General features: G+C 40.0%; 1 protein-coding gene across 7 annotated transcripts in view; it reads right to left on the reverse strand.

The window, feature by feature from the left end:
- DEPDC5 (DEP domain containing 5, GATOR1 subcomplex subunit) overlaps positions 1 to 17,818 on the reverse strand; it is a 43,867-nt gene extending 26,049 nt beyond the window's left edge. For 4 of the 7 annotated variants that reach the window (XM_010175669.1, XM_010175668.1, XM_029086918.1 and 1 more), the window contains exons 1-23: positions 17,699 to 17,818; positions 16,867 to 16,954; positions 16,139 to 16,185; positions 15,577 to 15,662; positions 14,628 to 14,711; positions 13,915 to 13,964; positions 13,310 to 13,379; positions 12,885 to 12,963; positions 11,893 to 11,954; positions 10,391 to 10,460; positions 9,931 to 10,003; positions 9,116 to 9,219; positions 8,684 to 8,758; positions 7,701 to 7,835; positions 7,154 to 7,215; positions 6,977 to 7,050; positions 6,630 to 6,699; positions 6,064 to 6,100; positions 5,199 to 5,319; positions 4,895 to 5,115; positions 3,136 to 3,339; positions 2,510 to 2,645; positions 1,273 to 1,370 (exon numbers count right to left, since the gene is read on the reverse strand). In XM_010175669.1, coding sequence (XP_010173971.1) covers positions 1,273 to 1,370; positions 2,510 to 2,645; positions 3,136 to 3,339; positions 4,895 to 5,115; positions 5,199 to 5,319; positions 6,064 to 6,100; positions 6,630 to 6,699; positions 6,977 to 7,050; positions 7,154 to 7,215; positions 7,701 to 7,835; positions 8,684 to 8,758; positions 9,116 to 9,219; positions 9,931 to 10,003; positions 10,391 to 10,460; positions 11,893 to 11,954; positions 12,885 to 12,963; positions 13,310 to 13,379; positions 13,915 to 13,964; positions 14,628 to 14,711; positions 15,577 to 15,662; positions 16,139 to 16,185; positions 16,867 to 16,954; positions 17,699 to 17,756 — 2,104 coding nt within the window. In that variant the 5' untranslated portion in view covers positions 17,757 to 17,818. The remainder of the gene's footprint in view (positions 1 to 1,272; positions 1,371 to 2,509; positions 2,646 to 3,135; positions 3,340 to 4,894; positions 5,116 to 5,198; positions 5,320 to 6,063; positions 6,101 to 6,629; positions 6,700 to 6,976; positions 7,051 to 7,153; positions 7,216 to 7,700; positions 7,836 to 8,683; positions 8,759 to 9,115; positions 9,220 to 9,930; positions 10,004 to 10,390; positions 10,461 to 11,892; positions 11,955 to 12,884; positions 12,964 to 13,309; positions 13,380 to 13,914; positions 13,965 to 14,627; positions 14,712 to 15,576; positions 15,663 to 16,138; positions 16,186 to 16,866; positions 16,955 to 17,698) is intronic. The other 3 variants (XM_010175670.1, XM_029086920.1, XM_029086919.1) reach the window with 2 other exon arrangements.
- Positions 17,819 to 18,024: the final 206 nt, after the last annotated feature.

Raw genomic sequence — 18,024 nt, forward strand, 5'->3', positions numbered from 1 at the left:
AAAACGGTAGAGCAGCTGGCTCAAATTGGCATTCATCTTTCACCAACTCCGCTGATGCCATCTGCCATCTAGTTAGGGAACTGCAACAAGATTTACTTCTGAACTATCATCTACCATCTGCTGGACAATAGAGACAACACACTGAATGCAATGTAAACAGATGGGGTAATTTTTCCCCGCGAAGCCCATGTTGCAGCAAAACATGCTGTGGGCAGCAGAGGAGAACCAGACTCACTGAGAAATCATATTTGTGGAAATTAAGAAAAAAAACCCCAACAAACCACCAAACAAAAGAACACCTGCTTCATTTTATAGGTGACTCAAACCATAAGGGAGACACATAAGTCAAATCACTGAGTCACAGTGTGGCAGCTACAGATGGCTGAGGGCGTTTAGTCAGGGAAGGTGCTCATCACAACTCTCACAGACAGACACAGATTAACTTCCACCACATACATGATTTATATCCAATCTACAGACACAAAAGACTTCTATAAAATGCAAGCATGTTTACTGCCAGGATATGCTCTGCGTCTACACTGTGCAAATTGTATCCAGCAGATGAAATGCAGTTTAGCAATTGCAAGAACCACCAAAGTCTATCTGGAAGGGGGGGGGGAGGTGGTGGAAAAAGTAAAGCAAGAAAATGAAATGTATTCAGATTAAATTCACAGAAAGAAACAACAGAACAAAATCACTTTTAATGTGACTACATGAACACAAGACAAAAGAAAGACAAGAACATTAAGTCTGCTAATTCTTCATGGCTCTTCAAGGTATGAGCATAGGGGAAGACACAATATATATTCAAACAAGTGTCTTAATCCAAAGGGTAACAATTTCAGGCAACCCAACCCAGAAAAAAAAAAGTTCTGAACAATACCAGTGCACATTTAGTTGGTTTTTGTGTCTGGGTATCAGTGCTTTGTTATTATGGAACTAAGCAACTGCCTGAGACCTTATCATATGTAAACAATAAGCATCATTCTATACTAAAGTTTAAGACATACCTAGAGAAGTAGAGACACATTAAACAAAGAAAACCCCAAAAAAACAACAAACCAACCCAAAAAACTACCACACACCAAAAAGTCCAAGTAAGAGCCTTAACAGATCACTCAGAGCTGAAAATTGTTTCTCCATTACTGATTCCTTCTACTTTGTAATGCCTGGTCCACCCACCTTCCATGATTTCTGGCTCTATTACTTTATCAACTGCTAAGAAGGACAGACCTTCTCTCCCAACTCCATGCTCTATCACTGCTTTGTTACCTGCACCGCTGCTGCCAGCCAGGCCATTAGAGTACTCTTCTGTTCCACTGAAGCTCAGGAAAGAGGCACTGTCACCTGGATGCCGAGAGCTGATATGTCTGGAGAAATACAAAATAGCCTGTATGATACAAACTTTCCTTGCTCATACCATTCCTTGCTTTTAACAAGAGCTGATATAACAAATAACAAGTAATCATCCTGCCCTCTCAGCTGAGCCAGTGGTGAAACCATGCTATTAAAAATGTTTGCAGAGATGGTAATAGGCACAAAAGCAGCAGAGAGAAGGCTGTAACAATACTCCCTATGAAGTCCATGCTATTTGTTCTTTACCTCTAGCAATAACCAATGCACAATCATTGCAGGACAGTGGAGAAGCAGCTACTCATATACATGCCAGAAGAGAACTAAAACTTAGCTAGTTATTTACAGATCTGATTTAATGGTCTATAAAACCAATATTCCAGACTGAGCAAATTGTTTTGGATGAGTACATCATCCAAAGGGACCAGAAAGAGATCAAGAAAAAGAATTATTAAGAATGTGACACAAGAGATTGGTGTTAATGACAAGATACTTCGGCATACTCAGATGTACTTACGAAGTAACAAAAAGGCAGTAATGTTTTCTGAAGTAGAAGTAGGGAACAAAGTTGGTGAGGATGATGTTAATATTAAAATCATGCAACACAGAAAGAGATTAGAGCATTCTAAAGGACAATACAAATTATAAGATAGGACTACAATTTCCCTATATAAAGAAAAAAAAAAACAAATATGAAAGAATAATTAGGCAGTGCAGTTTCCTGAAGGACTGCTTGAAGATAGCAGGAGAAAAATCCCTGAAAATGAAAAAGGCAGAGGATACCAGCAGTGCCCTCACTCACTCTGGACATCCAGAAATGATATGCAATCCAAATTTCTATAAACATGCAAAAGGAATATACCAAAGTTAATGGCAACACACTTATTGGCAATTCTAAAGTTGCCCAAGTTACCAAAATGTTTTTGGTAAACAATATTTAATAATGCATGAAAAACATGGACAAAACCAGGACAATTGCTCTTGCCAAAAGAGTTTTATATCTCAGGAGTATATACTGCATATGTGGCACTGACACAACATATTATTAAACTTAAAGATCACAACCTATAACTCTGCCTTACTGTAACATACATAAAATTTTAAGGAAAAGGGATGTTCATGCAAAGTCTACACAGACTCATCTGAAGGACCTCACCTGCCAGCTGCCTCATGGTAAGCCAGCTCCAGGAGCTCAGCAGAGGAATGTGTCAGATCCTGCTGCCCATTGCCCTGCATTTCTGCCATATTCTGACGAGTTTGATGATGGATCTGGATAGCTTCTCCTGATGGACCTACATGGTTACAGTTTGATCCATTAATCACCGCATCTGCATCAATTCCTCAGTTGCTTGTACCCTCCTTTTGTCAACAACACAGGCAATGCTAACTAAGGGAAATTCAGAAAGCATGTTTATAAAATCTTCAAAGACTTGAACCTCTGGCATCTTCTCTGAAGCCAGTGAAGCAGAATATTCTTTTAAACATTTTGGAGGGCCTGCTTACAAGGTGCTGAAGAAATATGAGAACAATTCAGCACCTGAAAGTCAATGCAAATTATATTTATGATTCACTTCAACAGCCTTCATCTACTATAAGATTGTTCCACGGTACCTGATGCTGCAAGTTTGACAACAGATGGTAATATTTTCAAAAAGAGCTTAGGTTCAGCCTCTGTTACAGTGCAGAGTACTTCAAGATGCCAGAGTTCACATTGGTTCTCTTGGTGTGCTAATGTCTGGACAAAAAGTAATAGCAATCTAATATGCTATGAAACAGACTTACCCACAGGAAAAGTGTGCATCCAACGCCTCCTGTTAGACGTTAGCTTCATGGGCATGCGGGATGGGGCAAAGGGGTTTATCAGTGCTCGCTGGGGTGTGTATCCTCCAGGCCGAATGTGCAGCATGGATTCTGCACTGCCAACGTGGAACCTTCCAGGGGCACTGGAGTCACGTTGCTGAGACTCTAGCATGTTCTCAAGGACATCTAGAAAACACGACCTGAAGTCAGTGCGAGATCACACAAAAGACAAGCAAAAAAGAATTAATTGCTTAGAGATATAAGCACGCCCCAGGGTAAGCGGGAATAAGGAGAGCTGAGAAGTAGGAAGTGATTGAAGCTGAAAGCAATTTCAATCCAATCTGCAAGTTATAACATAAACAAGAATCCAGATGAAATAATACTCTTTCTTGTCTGTCATTACAGCATTGCTGTATACTGTGTCACTTTATACTAAATGAAACCATAAAGAAACCATTTGCTAAGTCAACTATGAAGAATTACTCAGAAATTTGAGAATTCCTGAGAAATCAAAAGACTGACACACCAGAAACTTCAGGATGAGTATCAAAGGCAGCAGAAGCTACAACTGAGCAATACAGACCTTTTTTGTAACACTCAGATTTTACCACTGAAATAAGGGATTACTTCAAGAATACATGGGACACGATCTCAGCAAGCTAGCAATTAGTCATCACTATTCAATGTGGAGTAGAAGTGCAGTTATTTAGAAATAGGAGAGAGAAATAAACCAGATGACTAAGTAGCAATTACTCTGTTCAACAAATGGAAATCCCAGAGAAGGGTCTCATTTACCACTCTATGATGTCAACCAGAACATTTGAAAAACCTCAGTCACTCTGACTCTTCCCTCCCCACCAGTCCTACTCCTCACACATCCCCATCCAGCTGCACACCTTCAGCTGCATCACAAAACTATCCTTCAAACTACAGAGTAATAGAAATTGGAAAAAAAAGTGTATATTAAGTGACAGCAGGGGAAAACATGAAAGGTAAACGTAATGTGAAATACACTGTGTGACACACTTCCACACCAGTAAATCCAAATTCAGGATAAATACGGTATCAGGTGTCATAGAGCACAACATGAAAACAAACACAAAGACCCTTCAGGGATAGAATTTTACAGAAGATCAAGCAATTGCAGGAGCAATACAATTTACCTAGAAATGAGTTGGGTTTGTGGAAGATATTGCATACTATCTGAGAACAAAATTAAACTGGAAGGAAAAAACCGAAACTGCCAGCATTGCTAAGACACCAAGACAGCCCAGCAGTATTTTGTCAAAAGGAAGGATCCAGAAAGTGACTCTTAATGACAACAAATCCCCACAGACAGAAGTTATAAGCAGGGTCCCCCAGGGCTCACTACTCTATCTCATTTGACAGATTATAGGTGACCTGGATAATAAGAAGTTACTTGTGTATGTCCACATTTGCTGGCAGGCACAGGAGAATAGTCAAATATTAAAGAAGGCAATAGACAAGGGAAAAGAGCAAATCAGTGTCAGGACACTTCTATTTAGGACAAGCCAATTAAAAAAAAAAGCAATAGAATTGGACAAGGTAACAAAGGGAGAATGAACACCCAGCCATAGCTGGAGCTGTGGAAAAGGTGCACCATGAATGCTAATGTAAGCACCATCTCCCCTGTGCTGGCCTGGCAGTGACCAACACAAACTTCCACCTTCTCTCTCCCCTCTCACCACCTAAGATACTTTCCCATATGCCTTAGGCTGACCTCTGGTGCTGGTATAGCCCAAAGAGCTGCTGACTTCACACTGGTGCAGATGAGGCCGTGGGATCATCAGGATGTTGGAGATCTTGCCCAGAGAGCTGTCATCAGAAGCCTGGCTCCTCACCTCCTCTGGAGGCAGCGTGCGGCTCTGCAGAGAAGGGCTGCTTGAGACGTCATAGGAGCTAGAGCTCTTTCTCGTACGACTTTCCCTCTCCCTCACAGACCTGCTGAAAATAAGCATTTGATGCATCAAGAAACACACCATAACATGGCTACCCTAGAACTAGCACACTCACAAGCCTCTTACCTGAAAGTGGTACAGCGCTGGGCTCTGGATGGGCCTGGCAGTCTGAACACCTGGGCATCGTAACCATCGTAATCCACCTGGATAGGCAGGGCATTCTCAGCATCTTTTGGAGTCCCTAATGCTGAAATAAAAATCATATAGCACTGGAACCTCTTTCAAGAATGTTCAGGTTCTGCAAGTTAGACGTATCCAGCTCTCACCACCAAGAAAAGCTATCTATTGCAAAAGCAATCACATACAAAAATCTCATGAGCAGAACAGCTGGAGCAGCTCAATTATCAAAGTTGGTGCCACCGAATCAGGGTTGCTGAGGCCCTAATATCTTTCCCCCATATATCCAAGACATTAAATTAATAATCAGCAAATCAGTCCTTGTATGAAACAATGCCTCAAGTTCCCTCATGAGGGAACTGCACATTTTAAAGCATCTTCGAAATAAACAGTCTCACTTTTAGAACGTACACCTTCCCAAAACAAGCTGCTATTGGAAGACTGCAGGCTTCTCCCCCTGTCATTCTCTAGTCACAGCACTGACAACATCCCAAGCCAGCGAATGCCCTCCTGTCCTACTCCCATGAACAGTACCACGAGCACACCAGCCTGATACCATCTATTCCTCTAGCCAGGTGACAAACAGCCAGGACAGAAACTCCCCTCTCCACTTTAGTTATTTGCCAAAAAGGCAATTGATATTTGCACATGAACATCCCGGATAACAACTATGTTGTTTTGATGGTTTTCTGCACCAAGTTTCCCTTCCTGTATCTCATCAGTAGTGTTTTGGCTGAAGCATCATTGTCTTACTCCAGCTGTTTGTTAGTTTGGGAGTCAGTGGCATAGATCATTCCAGAATAGAATTACTCACAGGCATCTCGGTTATTTTTCGCTTTCTCAGTCAGTGGCTGGAAGGTCCAACAAAGGAAGTGTGAAGTGACCCCAAAAAAAAAAAAAAAAAAAAGAAAAAAGAGAGAGAACAAGAGAAAAGACAGGAAGAAGGCAGACAGTCAGCATGTTCCAATGAAATATCCTCCAGTGTGATCAAGCATCAGACAAAGTTTATCCTGCTGACGCAGCAAGGCAGCCAGACATTTCAGAAGTATTAAATACTTGTTAACAAACCTGTGTAAAACACACATCTTTGTCAACACCTTTCTTCCTCTCCACAAAGCTCTTTGTTACAGAACGAAAATCTAATTTTTATGGTGGCTAAAACATTTCTCACCTAGTTTAACCCTAGAAAGGAAAGACCTACAAACTAGGCCCTCGTTCACAATTCCTTCAACAATCATTACAGCTTTGCTTTCATTGTCGTTTAACACAGAAACTTAGTTAGAGATGTTGGAATACTTGCCAGAAAGAGTCTGAGACTTGGATGATAAAAGGTACTTGACAAGCTAGTAAGAAGAAAAGGTAAATCAGAAAGATACCTACTTTCCTTCCTGCCAGCTTGATCCGTGGAGTGAAGCTGTTACACAGGAGTTGGCTTTTGGATGTGTAGAAACTGAAAGGAAAAACAAGGTGGCTTAGCTGTCTACTAAGAATTTAACATAGTTGGTTAGCTACACAGCAAACAGCCATGAATTTGAGCTCGCTATTAGCCATAGAAAAATGTCCAGATTTCTGCAGGAACATTCCTAGTTCTGCAAGACTATTGGAACATGTCTTTGCTCCACAAGGAGAGCAGAGGAAACAAACAATGAAAGAAGAAAGAGAATTCAACAGATTATAAAGAAGAAAAAAGCAGAAGTGTTTAGCACATGCTGAGAGAGTTCACCTACCTATGGTTTATCCAGTGTGGAATATTGTAGTCATCACACAATCTGGAGTCACCAGGTCCACAGCGATTATGGAGCTGTAAGAATAATTCAGAAGTACAGCAACTAGTTGTGTCTAGCTAGTCACACAACGAGTAACATTTCCAGTAGGAGCAGAGAGAAGGGAAAAGCATGCATTACCTTAAAGAGTGGTACAGCATGCAATGGTTGTTCTCCCATGCATACCAAGTCCACACCTATCCCTGTAAACAAGGAACAGTAGAATTCAGCTATCTATCAATTTTGCTAAGGCAAAACAGATCATCAGTTTGAGCTGAAGGCCCAATTTGTATTCATATCAAATTTTAAAATGTAATTATACCAAAAAAATGGTACCTTTTAGTACAGTTAGAGTCCTGTGGTATGGTTACAAACTAACAGTGCCAGGAGGGACACAATAAATGTTTCTTCTAAACTAATGCAAGTCATGCAAGATTTTCCTTTAAGGGAAAGGTCTGCATGGACAGATGAAGTTCTCTATCACAAAAAAAGAAATCAGACACCTAGAAGTTCTCTGAAAATCTGCCCTTTCAATATGAAGTGCGGACACAAGTCTTCCAGCTATAGCCCCTTTTCCCAGAGTACACAAGTTACAACAGATACTTCTTTGTGGCAAGAAAATGCTAGAGCTTTTCCAAATATATCTGCCTGCCTTCATAAAGATTGCACAGTGTTGTGAGTTATTTACCATTGTCTATCATCCGCTGTTTGGTTAGAATCATGAGGAGTCGATCAACTTCAAAGACACCCACACCAGGTGTGATAACCACAGACATCTGGCCAGTCCGGTCAAAGTTCCGGTTTATGTAATGCTTGTCAAACACTAAGCAAAAGAATTAAGGGATAATTTAAAAGAAAAAAAGATGCTGGATGGTTTTTTTCCAGAGCAAGGGAGGTGACTCTCTATTAACAGTGGTATTAAGCAAGTTTCCACAAAGCACATGCAAGCATGAGAGGGCTTGTATACAGCCTTGTCCAACCAAAAAATGTTAATAAAGCTACAGCAGAGAGGAGTTAGGGCAGAAGAGATGGGATACAGATACACAAAAAGAAATACTTTTCTCATACGCTTCGTGTTTCCTTCACAACATCTCAAAAAAAACCCAAAACCAACAAACCAAAACAAAATAAATCACAACAAGGTAAAGTCCATGGCTAATAATTTTAAATTACATCCTGTGTTCCCCGCCATGGGAGTAACAAGACAGCCATTAAGGTGACAGAACACCATCTGATGTACAGAATCACAAAAAGCAGATCTTCGGAGAGCTTTTCGAGCCCATCAAATCCACCTCCCTGCTAAAAAAGATGGATCAGCTTCAACTAAATCACATTTGATCTAACCTGATTTTTAACTGCTTCCATCATTTAAAATTTTAACTTCTGCTCCAAGAGGTTCTCATACAGATACACAGCTAGAAGAAAAACTTTAATCCTAACAATGCCCTGTGAACAGCTCCTGGAGCCTGAAATACCCAACACTCAGTTATTTGAGAGCCACTGGTTTTCCAGACATAAAGACAATTTCTTGAGATTGAAAATGATAATTTAACCACCTAATATACCCCTCCTCTTCACAGTGTTAAGGAACAGGCAACAGAAGTCCACAGCCACTTATTGGCAGCTGCTTTAATGGTTCTTGGATATTTTTATCCATTGTTCATCACTTACCATTGAAAGAAAGATTTATGGCCTCCAGGTAGTTCCCTTGTGCCGAGGTAGAATTGTAACCTGGAGGAAAGCCCTCTGGACGAGTGTTCACAATGAAAAAAAGAGAAAAAAAAAAATTGACATCTCTGTATAGACTAGTTGTCTGAAAAAAAAAACCAAAAACCAAACAACAAAAACCCCAAAAAACAGAAAAACCCAAACCAAAACAAAACCTGCATTTGTAGTAAATCTTATAACTCAACAAATTACAGCCAAAATTGGTACTGGTATATCTCACAGAAAGACCCAAGCAAAACAGCCTAGTCAGGAGAGCACTAAGCAGTACCATATCAAACTCCAACTGAAACTAGAGAAATCACAGATAATTAAAAAAATAAAAAAAAAAAGAAAGAAAGAAAGAGAGAAGAGGCTGGGAAAGGAGGATTCTTGTACCTGCTTGTTCTAGTCGTACCAACACAGGATACTGGATGAAAAGCTTTTTAATGGTCACAAGCAATGAGGTCCATTCTTCTCGTCTCTCATTCTGAACTACAACTCTAGAAAGAGCACAACTTAATGAGGATCATGAAAGGAAGCTACAAAGAGGAAGTGAGAAGGGATGAACAAACTATAGAAAATGGAATGCATAAAAAGGTGGGTGTTCCTGCTGCTAGGCAGCACGTCAGAACTACTGCATACTTGTAGCAGTCACTAAGGTGTAGACACACACACAAAGCTGGGCACGTCCCCAGCCAGAATAAATCCCTTGCTTCTAAATGACATAGTATGTCAAATAGCATCACTGTTCTGCAAAGCAGTAAGATCATTAACAAGTCCAAGTTCAGAATCAAATGACACCTTTGACAGCTGCATCTGTTGTGACCATCAGCCAAAGAGCTCTGATACCTAACTGGGAACACTCACGATTTCAGCAATGGCACCATCTGTTCTTCAAATACTTAAGAATATGAAGATCCAAAAAATAGCCAAGCCTTATGCAAAAACTACTCCCAGCACTACAGAACTGTTAAGTTTATTGGCAGTTCCAACAGAGCACAGACAACACCATATTCACATGCATGTGGAAGACTGACTTCACAAATATGGGTGTGCGCTCACAGAGGGAACAGGGACTACTCATCAGTTTCAGACACAGATGTTTTTCACTGTCTTAATTCCTTGCCAGGTCCTACAGTTAATAACATTCTCCACACAGGTTACACATACACTGTGGGACAAGAGGTGAAAGATCTGGGAGGAAGACATACTTGTAAAAATCTTCATAAAATCTTCCCTCGTGATCCTGCCGAATTGATGCACGATGTGTTTCAGGAAACTCATCTGAAACAGAAGCAAAAGCACATGTTATCCTATGCTCTTGTAGAGAAATTACTCATCTTTTCTAGTACAGAGTTGTTATTTCTGTTAAAAAACCCCTAACTCTGAGAAATATCAGAACTCCTACACAATATTAAAACTGCTTTTAAAACAATATGACAACTTGAGCATGATGAGGAAAATTTGCCATATATTATTCTATGTAAGGTTTTCACTGCAGTACTTTCATAAAAAACAGCTGTATATCCACTGTGATTGGTAAGGAAATACTTTGAACATGGGAAAAAAAAAAAAACAGGGGAAAAAAGTCACTGGCAGCCTGTGACCAGCTTTCAAGAGAAAAGGAGATAGGTTTAAAAACAGAAACATGAAAATACAGCATTTACATACCTATAGATTTTGCTTCATAAAATGTTCTAGAAAATAGAACCACAGTCACTTCATGGCTGCAATTCTTCTCCTGTCCAGGAAGAACACATGAAAACAGAAAACTTTAAGGGTTAAATTTAGTAGAAAACTGTGTACATACACATATAGAAACATCCCTCTTTCTCCCTATGCCTAGAACTAAAGGTAACCAGAGAAAATTAGACTGCTGTATTAATACATCTATATGAGTGCTGGATACACTTCTATAAAATAACACAATGGCCTACCCTGTAGATTCTGTACTTCTAGGCTGTATCACACATAACAGGAGCACCCTCCACTAGTCTCTAAAGAAACTCCTCTCTGTAGTTGTCAAGATACAAGATTTGTGTTTTAAAAATAAAAACAGTTGACTCAAATTGTTTATACATAGTCAGGGCAATTTGATGTTCTTATTTGTTACTGTTTAGAGAGATGTCCCTAACAATTCCAGAGAAATAAAAAATGAAAACTTCACTAACAGTCACAGTGCTAATGCATGTAATGGAACAAAGCTGTGAAGAGCACACAGCCCATCCCCTTGAAAGGAAAAGCCTGAAAAGCCCCATGAGCCCCAGCATCACTCAGGCCCATATCCATATGGTACAGTAGTACCAAAAGCAAAACAGGCCTTTTACAGACATGTCATGCAGGGCTCCTAATAAGTCTCTAATGGACAAAAAGCACAATGAAAATCAGACACATCTGTTGGGAACGCTCCTGCTCTCCTCAACATTCAGGACCATCATGAACTGTACTATGCATAGATGTTCTACGTTTAGGATTTCAGATTCTTTTGCCTTGTCTAGCTATTTTTTCAATTTAGGTTGCAGATTTTATATAAGTCTTTTTTTGAGTACTGATATCTCTCAGGTCAGTGGAAAAGTCTGCTGCAGGACTGTTAACAGCAGTTGTACCTGGCTTTGAACCAGATCATGCACTGAGACAGGAGATAGCTCTGGGATGTTCAGCCATAAGAGGTAGTGAGGCTTTGTTTGGTTTTGAAGCAATTCACTTTCAAGAACCCTGCACATCAGCAGCAGCTCATATACTACAACCTGGAACCCATTCATGCTAAAAGACAGTAGCATTAAACAGACTACACACTGTACCAGGGAAACATCTGGAACTCAGTCCTGGAACAAATAAAATCCTGTACAAGAGACTTGTTCATTACTGCACGAGCACAACCAACCACATCACACATTTAGTGACTTTAGTCCAGTCAGAGCCTCCACACAAACTGTATGACACAAACTCAGCAGATACAACAGATCAGTATTTGGGTTACTCAACACATAAATGATTTAACACAGACCTGCAGTAACCACTCTTTTGATGCCCAGGAGCCACCTCTCATAGTCCTGTACATCCCAGCACTGCCTGACCCAACGTAGGTCTTCCTCAAACTGGCAGATCAATGGGCTCAATAAGATGGCATTGACTTGTTCTTCAGAACAGGATGAACACAATCAGCTACTTACCTTCCATTTTGTGAAGAGGTCAGCAAGGAAACCATTCACAGCTTTCTCAAAATATAGGTCCCCTGCAAAGTAAACATCTCCAAAGCATCAAACAGCAGCAGTTACTTCAACTATGGGGTATATTTAACCCTGAGATCCTAGGACAATGATTTTAACAGAATCAGAGCAGCTGTGTGCATAATGAATGCTAGTATCACTAAAGCAAAGATGAGAAAAAGATGAAAAAGCATGACTATGTTTCAGAGGATGTAAACACGACTTATTGTCAAAAGGATCTGAGCTTTAAATTCATTTTTCCAACACATTTGCAGCATGCTGGGAAAGCACCTGTACTATCTTTTAGGCATAGTATGCACAACTGATCCCCTGCTCAGTTTTGAGTAGTTGCCCAGTTACATATGCCTATACACATGGTCAAAGGAAGTGGCAAGAGGTTTGCTAAAGAATTAAGCCAGAAAAAAAATAGGACAAAGAGACAGAAAAGTGACTCATTCTTAATGTATAAAGTTTTAATACTTCTAGCTGACTTTACCTGGGCTAAAGCAGGGGTTTTGTATCCTCACTAAGCCAAAGTCAAGAGAAATCTAAAACATCAAGGTCCTTTTTTCACAGGACTTCTATACATTTCTGATTTCAGGATTTACACAGGCTTGCACCTGCCCTCATCACCAAACATGTTTATATCCACAGAAAAGCTTTCCAAGGTTCATGGTCAGTTGGCCACCCTGATTTCATCACTGAGATAACAGTACTCAGGCTCTACAGTAGGGACAGGAAAATTACAGAATACCAAGGAGACAGAAGAGCATGGCACTGTAAGAACCTAAGAAGGCACCACAGGGCACTGCAGAGCACTGCTTAGGACAAAGGTGGGATATTTTAGTTTTCCAGTAGTGGCAGAAATAAATAGCAGTGGCAGTTTTCCAGCAGGGGCAGAAAGGATAGCTGCTGCCATCCACGACCACAATTAGGCAGGTCAGTTACCTACATACCATAAATATCAAAATCCCACATTTCACAGCTCATCTGGATAAAAATATAAACCATGGCAGAAGTGGACCGGAAGACCACCTGCAAAGGAATGAAAGATCTGATTTAAAACACGATACATTCACTAAAAGGGCCAAATGCAGAAGTTACCTACAGAGCAACTTATACGACTGCACCCACTGCATCACTGGGAATTCCCCCTCTAACAAGCTGGTACTTCAACAGCCCAAGTAATTTCTAGTGCTGCCAGCAAAGAAGAGTTGAACTTTACTAATCATTCATTCTACTGAATTTACTGCCATTCTTCACTTTACAACACAGCCAATTCAAATGACCCAAACAATACTGCAAGCAGGATAGAAATACAAGAAACCCAGGCAGAAAAGGAAGGGCAAAACTTCACTCCCCCTGCTCCCTGAAATCTTACCCGAGTGTCCTCACTGATGTATCCACAAGTGACTTTCTCACTCTTAACCCACAGTTCACCTGCCTGTGCCCTGCAAGAGAAAGAGTGCAGAATATTTGCTAATCAGAGTGAATAGGAAGATCAGAGAATCAATATTTGAGCAAATAAGGGATGTATCAAAAATCTGCATTCAAGGTTGACTTGAATACAGAGTGGAAGTTTATTTAGTTAAAACCTGGTCTTTAATCCAAAATACATCAAACAGTTGTTTCCCCCTGCATCTGCACATTTCCCTGTCCCTTTACCATCTCAATAGCAACTGAAGTAACCCTCATCTGAACTGAATACATCTTGGGAAGGGAGGGAAATATGAGAGGTAAAAGGAAAATTATTTGGCACTCATCAGAGGCAACAAGTGTGGCTGGCTGGCTGTCCTACTATTAGTTTCTTCCATCCCAAATCAGACAGAAGCCTTCCCCTACCCTGTGGTGCAGACAGAAATCAGTGGAAGAGTCAGAGAACAATCAAATGTGAATGATTTTTCAGAGAAGATTCTCCAATCGGATACCCTGGATTCATTAATCTAAAGTCATAAGTAAGAGTAAACCCTCAGAGGAGGTACTGACCTGATACCCGCAAATTCAACTTTTTGGGTGACATATGCACATGTGCTGACCTAAGAAAGAATAGTTACAGGTGTTAAAAGAACAGCAGGCTCAGAGTGAGCTGATCAATTTATAAAAAAAAATTCCTCATGCTCAAACACCTGACATCTGCCATAAAAATCACAAAAACCACTGAGTATATTTACTACTAATATCTCAGCCTACAGAACCTCTGTAACAGATAACAGTTTTTAACACATATGAACTTTTACTGGGTTTATTTGTCTAATTTGCTGCCCTTAGAAGAGCCAACGGCTGCGCTCCAGAGATGCAGAAACAAAAAATTCTAATAGTTGCTCATCAGAGAGGGGATACTTCAGCATACTTCTACTTGAAAAATATTTGGATTTAATTCCTTCCAAAGGTAATAAATTATTAAAATTCAGAACATAAGGGGAAAAAAAAGAAATCTCAACAGCATTTTCAGTGCCCAAGGCAGTAATTAGCATTACTGCAATGGAGTAGGAAATGATGAGAACTAGTTTTTCCTGCAACAGGTTTACATCCAGTTCTCCGATTCTAAAGCACCACTTACAGCGTAAGTTCCCAGGAGCTGTTGATACTGGTCCCACTCTCAGTTTTCTGTATTTTGTAAAACATTTAATTTTATGGCAAGTAAAGAAAAAGGTATGTCATCTCCTGCACCCTACACATGAAGACAGTAGAGGCCTTACCAAACTTTTCTTCAGTCGCCACATATCCCCACGCCCAATGTACTGATCTTTAAAGGTCAACTCCACCAAGTCCAAGGTCACCTCCTGGGAAACAGAGGAAAAACAGTGCTAAGATTCCACTGGTTGTTTCTAAGCAGCACCCTTCAATCTGTTGTGGTCAGAACCAAATGTTACAGGGAGGGCTGTTGTAAAGCAAATCAATACTCCTAACAGATAAAAGGGAAGTCCCATTAGAATAACTGCCAAAGCTGTGTGTGCACCTGGAACCTCTGTGAGCTGCAACACGCTGCATAACGTGACCAGGAAAAGCCCAAGGACTCAATCTGTGCTGCAAGTTTCAGTGTAAACTGGAAGCACAAGTAAAACAAATTACTTGCATTATTCATGACATAAAGGAAGCCTTGTTTCCTGCCAATTTTAGTCTTCACTGAATGTGAGCTCTGACTTGAAGCTCTTTGATAGCTGGGACATCTACAAGAGGTGCCTCTCTTACAAGGCTCTCTGGTGTTAAAATAATGCAAACCCATGCCACAGCTCTTCTTTTGATGAGGTCACTTACTGTTTCTCTTTACTCTGCCTGGTTATCCTGAAGTTCTAGAATTTAAAGATATTTGAAATTTCTATCAAGCTGTGTTGAAGCTGGTCCACAGACTTCAAAAAGAGAGCAGGGATGGTAGGGAGAGAACAGACACACACAACAAACACACTAATAGTTCAATTGCCCAAGCCTCATTTTCTTAGGAAAGAAGGCTAAATATCTTTCAATAAGAAAAAAATGCCTTTCTTTACAATACTACCGTAGATGGAAATTCAGAGGGCTCTGATTTGAGGCTAAATACCTTTTGATAAGAAATAAATGTCTTTCTTTACTGCTGTAGATGGAAATTCAGAGGGCTCTGATTTGAGCTAAATAAAGGGAGAGATGTAAAAAAATTGCAAAGCTACACACCTTTGGGTCAACAACATTCACATGGACATCCTGGTACGGCCGCAGTCGGAACACCTGTGCAACTGTCTGATCCACACTTATAGTTTCTGCCACAAAAATGAGAAAGGACAACAGAAAAGTGAACATCCCCAAAAGGTTTCAAGTGGTTTACGAGTATAGAAGCAACACAGTTGGACTGTCATTAAACACTTAGGGCCTCAGCAAAAGACAACAGCTTTTTTCAGCTATGGCCCAGTTTAAGGGTCAATAAAATCAAAGCAGGCAAGATAAACTCAAAGTTTAGGCTGAAGAAGAAAAGATACAAAGCTAGGCAGAGAATGCAGAAAAAAAAAAGTAAGGTTAAAAAGCCAATTTTGTTTAAACCACATCCCACATTACTCAACCAAAAGCAGATTTAAAATTCACTATTCATTTTCTGATAAAATTAAAATCCTGCAATTCCTAACTAGACAAAGCATTGCTTCTCTTACAGAGTTAAAATACATGCATTAGTCAATCACAGGTACAGCCCAATCACATAATCTTTGACTTCTCTCTGCATACTATGAGTACAGAGTTTTACCTTTCTGCAAATCTTCCTTGAGTGACTTCACTTGTAGAAGCAGGGGACTAGTGTACAAAAAAGAAAAAAGGTAGACAAGCTGAGAAACCAACAGTCTACTCTGGTAAATCACTCTCTCAAAACTATTTAGTAACAGGGAGCATGGGATAAGCTAAAGAGAAACATTAATATTTTCTAGAAAGCTTCTTACATCATCCTCTGCCTGTCACCTTGTCTTGTTCTTCACACCTGTTATAATTATAAGGTATTCTTTAGGTAAAGATGATACTCTAAATGGGAAAGAAAGTCACACAGGAACTTCTCAGAACCTCATACAAGAATATTACTTTTCATATACAGGCTGCAGGATGAACAGCTTCATACAAGAAGCTTTGTGTTTTTATAGCTGACTAGGAAGTTTTAATTTTGCCTAGGACATACTATAGGATGGAAGAATAATCATTAGGTAACAGCAGCTCTATGGAGAGGACAAAGACATTGTACAATCTATATTCAGGTGCTACTTGCCCTGTGAAAGGCCAGCAAACTAACACCTAACACAAAGAATTCCATAAACTTTAAGGAAGAGTTCATGCTATAGTTATTCCTTTACCTTTCTTCAGGCAGGAAAAAAACCCATGGTAGCATCCTGAAGCAAAGTTATATCAGCTGTAAGAGCCTCTGCACATGAATGTGCCCTTTCCGTGCTCTAACCACACCTGAATGACATCAGCAAAAAGATAATTCACCTGTATTCATCATTGGGATGTGCAATTTCCACAACATCTCCCAGCTTGATTTGAAGAAATACTTTAGGATTCACCACCAGTTCATCATCTACAAGACAGAAATGAAGAAGGAAACCGGTAAGGAACAGATATATACCAAACACAGATGCCTGCATGTTTGTGTGCAATAGCTTACTCTCTGTAAACACACTAGCCCAGGATTAACCTGGCAGCGATGCAATATATGCACTGTGTGACAGTGCCCCATCCAGCCACTCCAGCTTGGCCACTCCTGTGGGCAAAAAGTTTTCTTTCAAATCAAACAACTTTTACAAAAAATTTGTTCAGCAATAGAGTGTGCCTTAATTAGACAAGCAGAATTACCTTTTGTATTTTTCATCTAACAAACACCAGCAGGAAAGCAGCTAGCTATAGAATAGCTATAGAATCTTAACAAGATTTATTAACGTGCTAGAAGTAGGGAGCAATCAAGTAAATAGCATTGTTCTTAGTACACAGAAACACATCTACACACAGACACAAGTCATTGGCATGTCTGTTACTTATTGGGGTGACTGAAATACAAGGTTAAAAGAAAAGGGATGCAACAGAAGAGGAAGAGGTAGAATAAAGCAATTTTATTTTATAGGTGCAATCTTGTTCTGATAAATGCAATTTTAGTCTGCTGTAGCTTGCTCTTAAAAAAGAGCTTTCCAAACTCTGACTGGTAATACTGTTTGTTACATCAAAGTTCCATCCTCACTGTTTTGTGAAAAAACTGATAAATTGGTTAACTGCTTTTAATTAAGTAAGAGAGTGCTGGTCTCACTATTATGAACCAGGAGATACTGACCACTGCCTCCGAACCCCTTCTTATGTATGACGAGCTTGTACACCTTGTTGGTTCTCATCTTGAATTCCAGTTCTTCTCAGTGGCTCTGAGTAAAAACAGCTGAAGACATCTTGCATACCTAACATGGAAATGAACGCAAACACAGATCTCACGTCATTGAAAAACCATTCTCTGTGTGTGAAAAAGGATGTTGTACCACCACACAGGCAAGAAGAGCACACCTGAAAGGAAGGCACACTATAAACTTTAATAAACGCTAACAGTTTACTAACAACCTTGTCTACAAGCACTCCTGTCAGAGAGCACGTGCTGCTCTCCAAAGTCCT

The sequence above is a fragment of the Antrostomus carolinensis genome, unplaced genomic scaffold, assembly GCF_000700745.2.
Source record: "Antrostomus carolinensis isolate BGI_N321 unplaced genomic scaffold, ASM70074v2 scaffold1259, whole genome shotgun sequence".
NCBI lineage: Eukaryota > Metazoa > Chordata > Aves > Caprimulgiformes > Caprimulgidae > Antrostomus > Antrostomus carolinensis.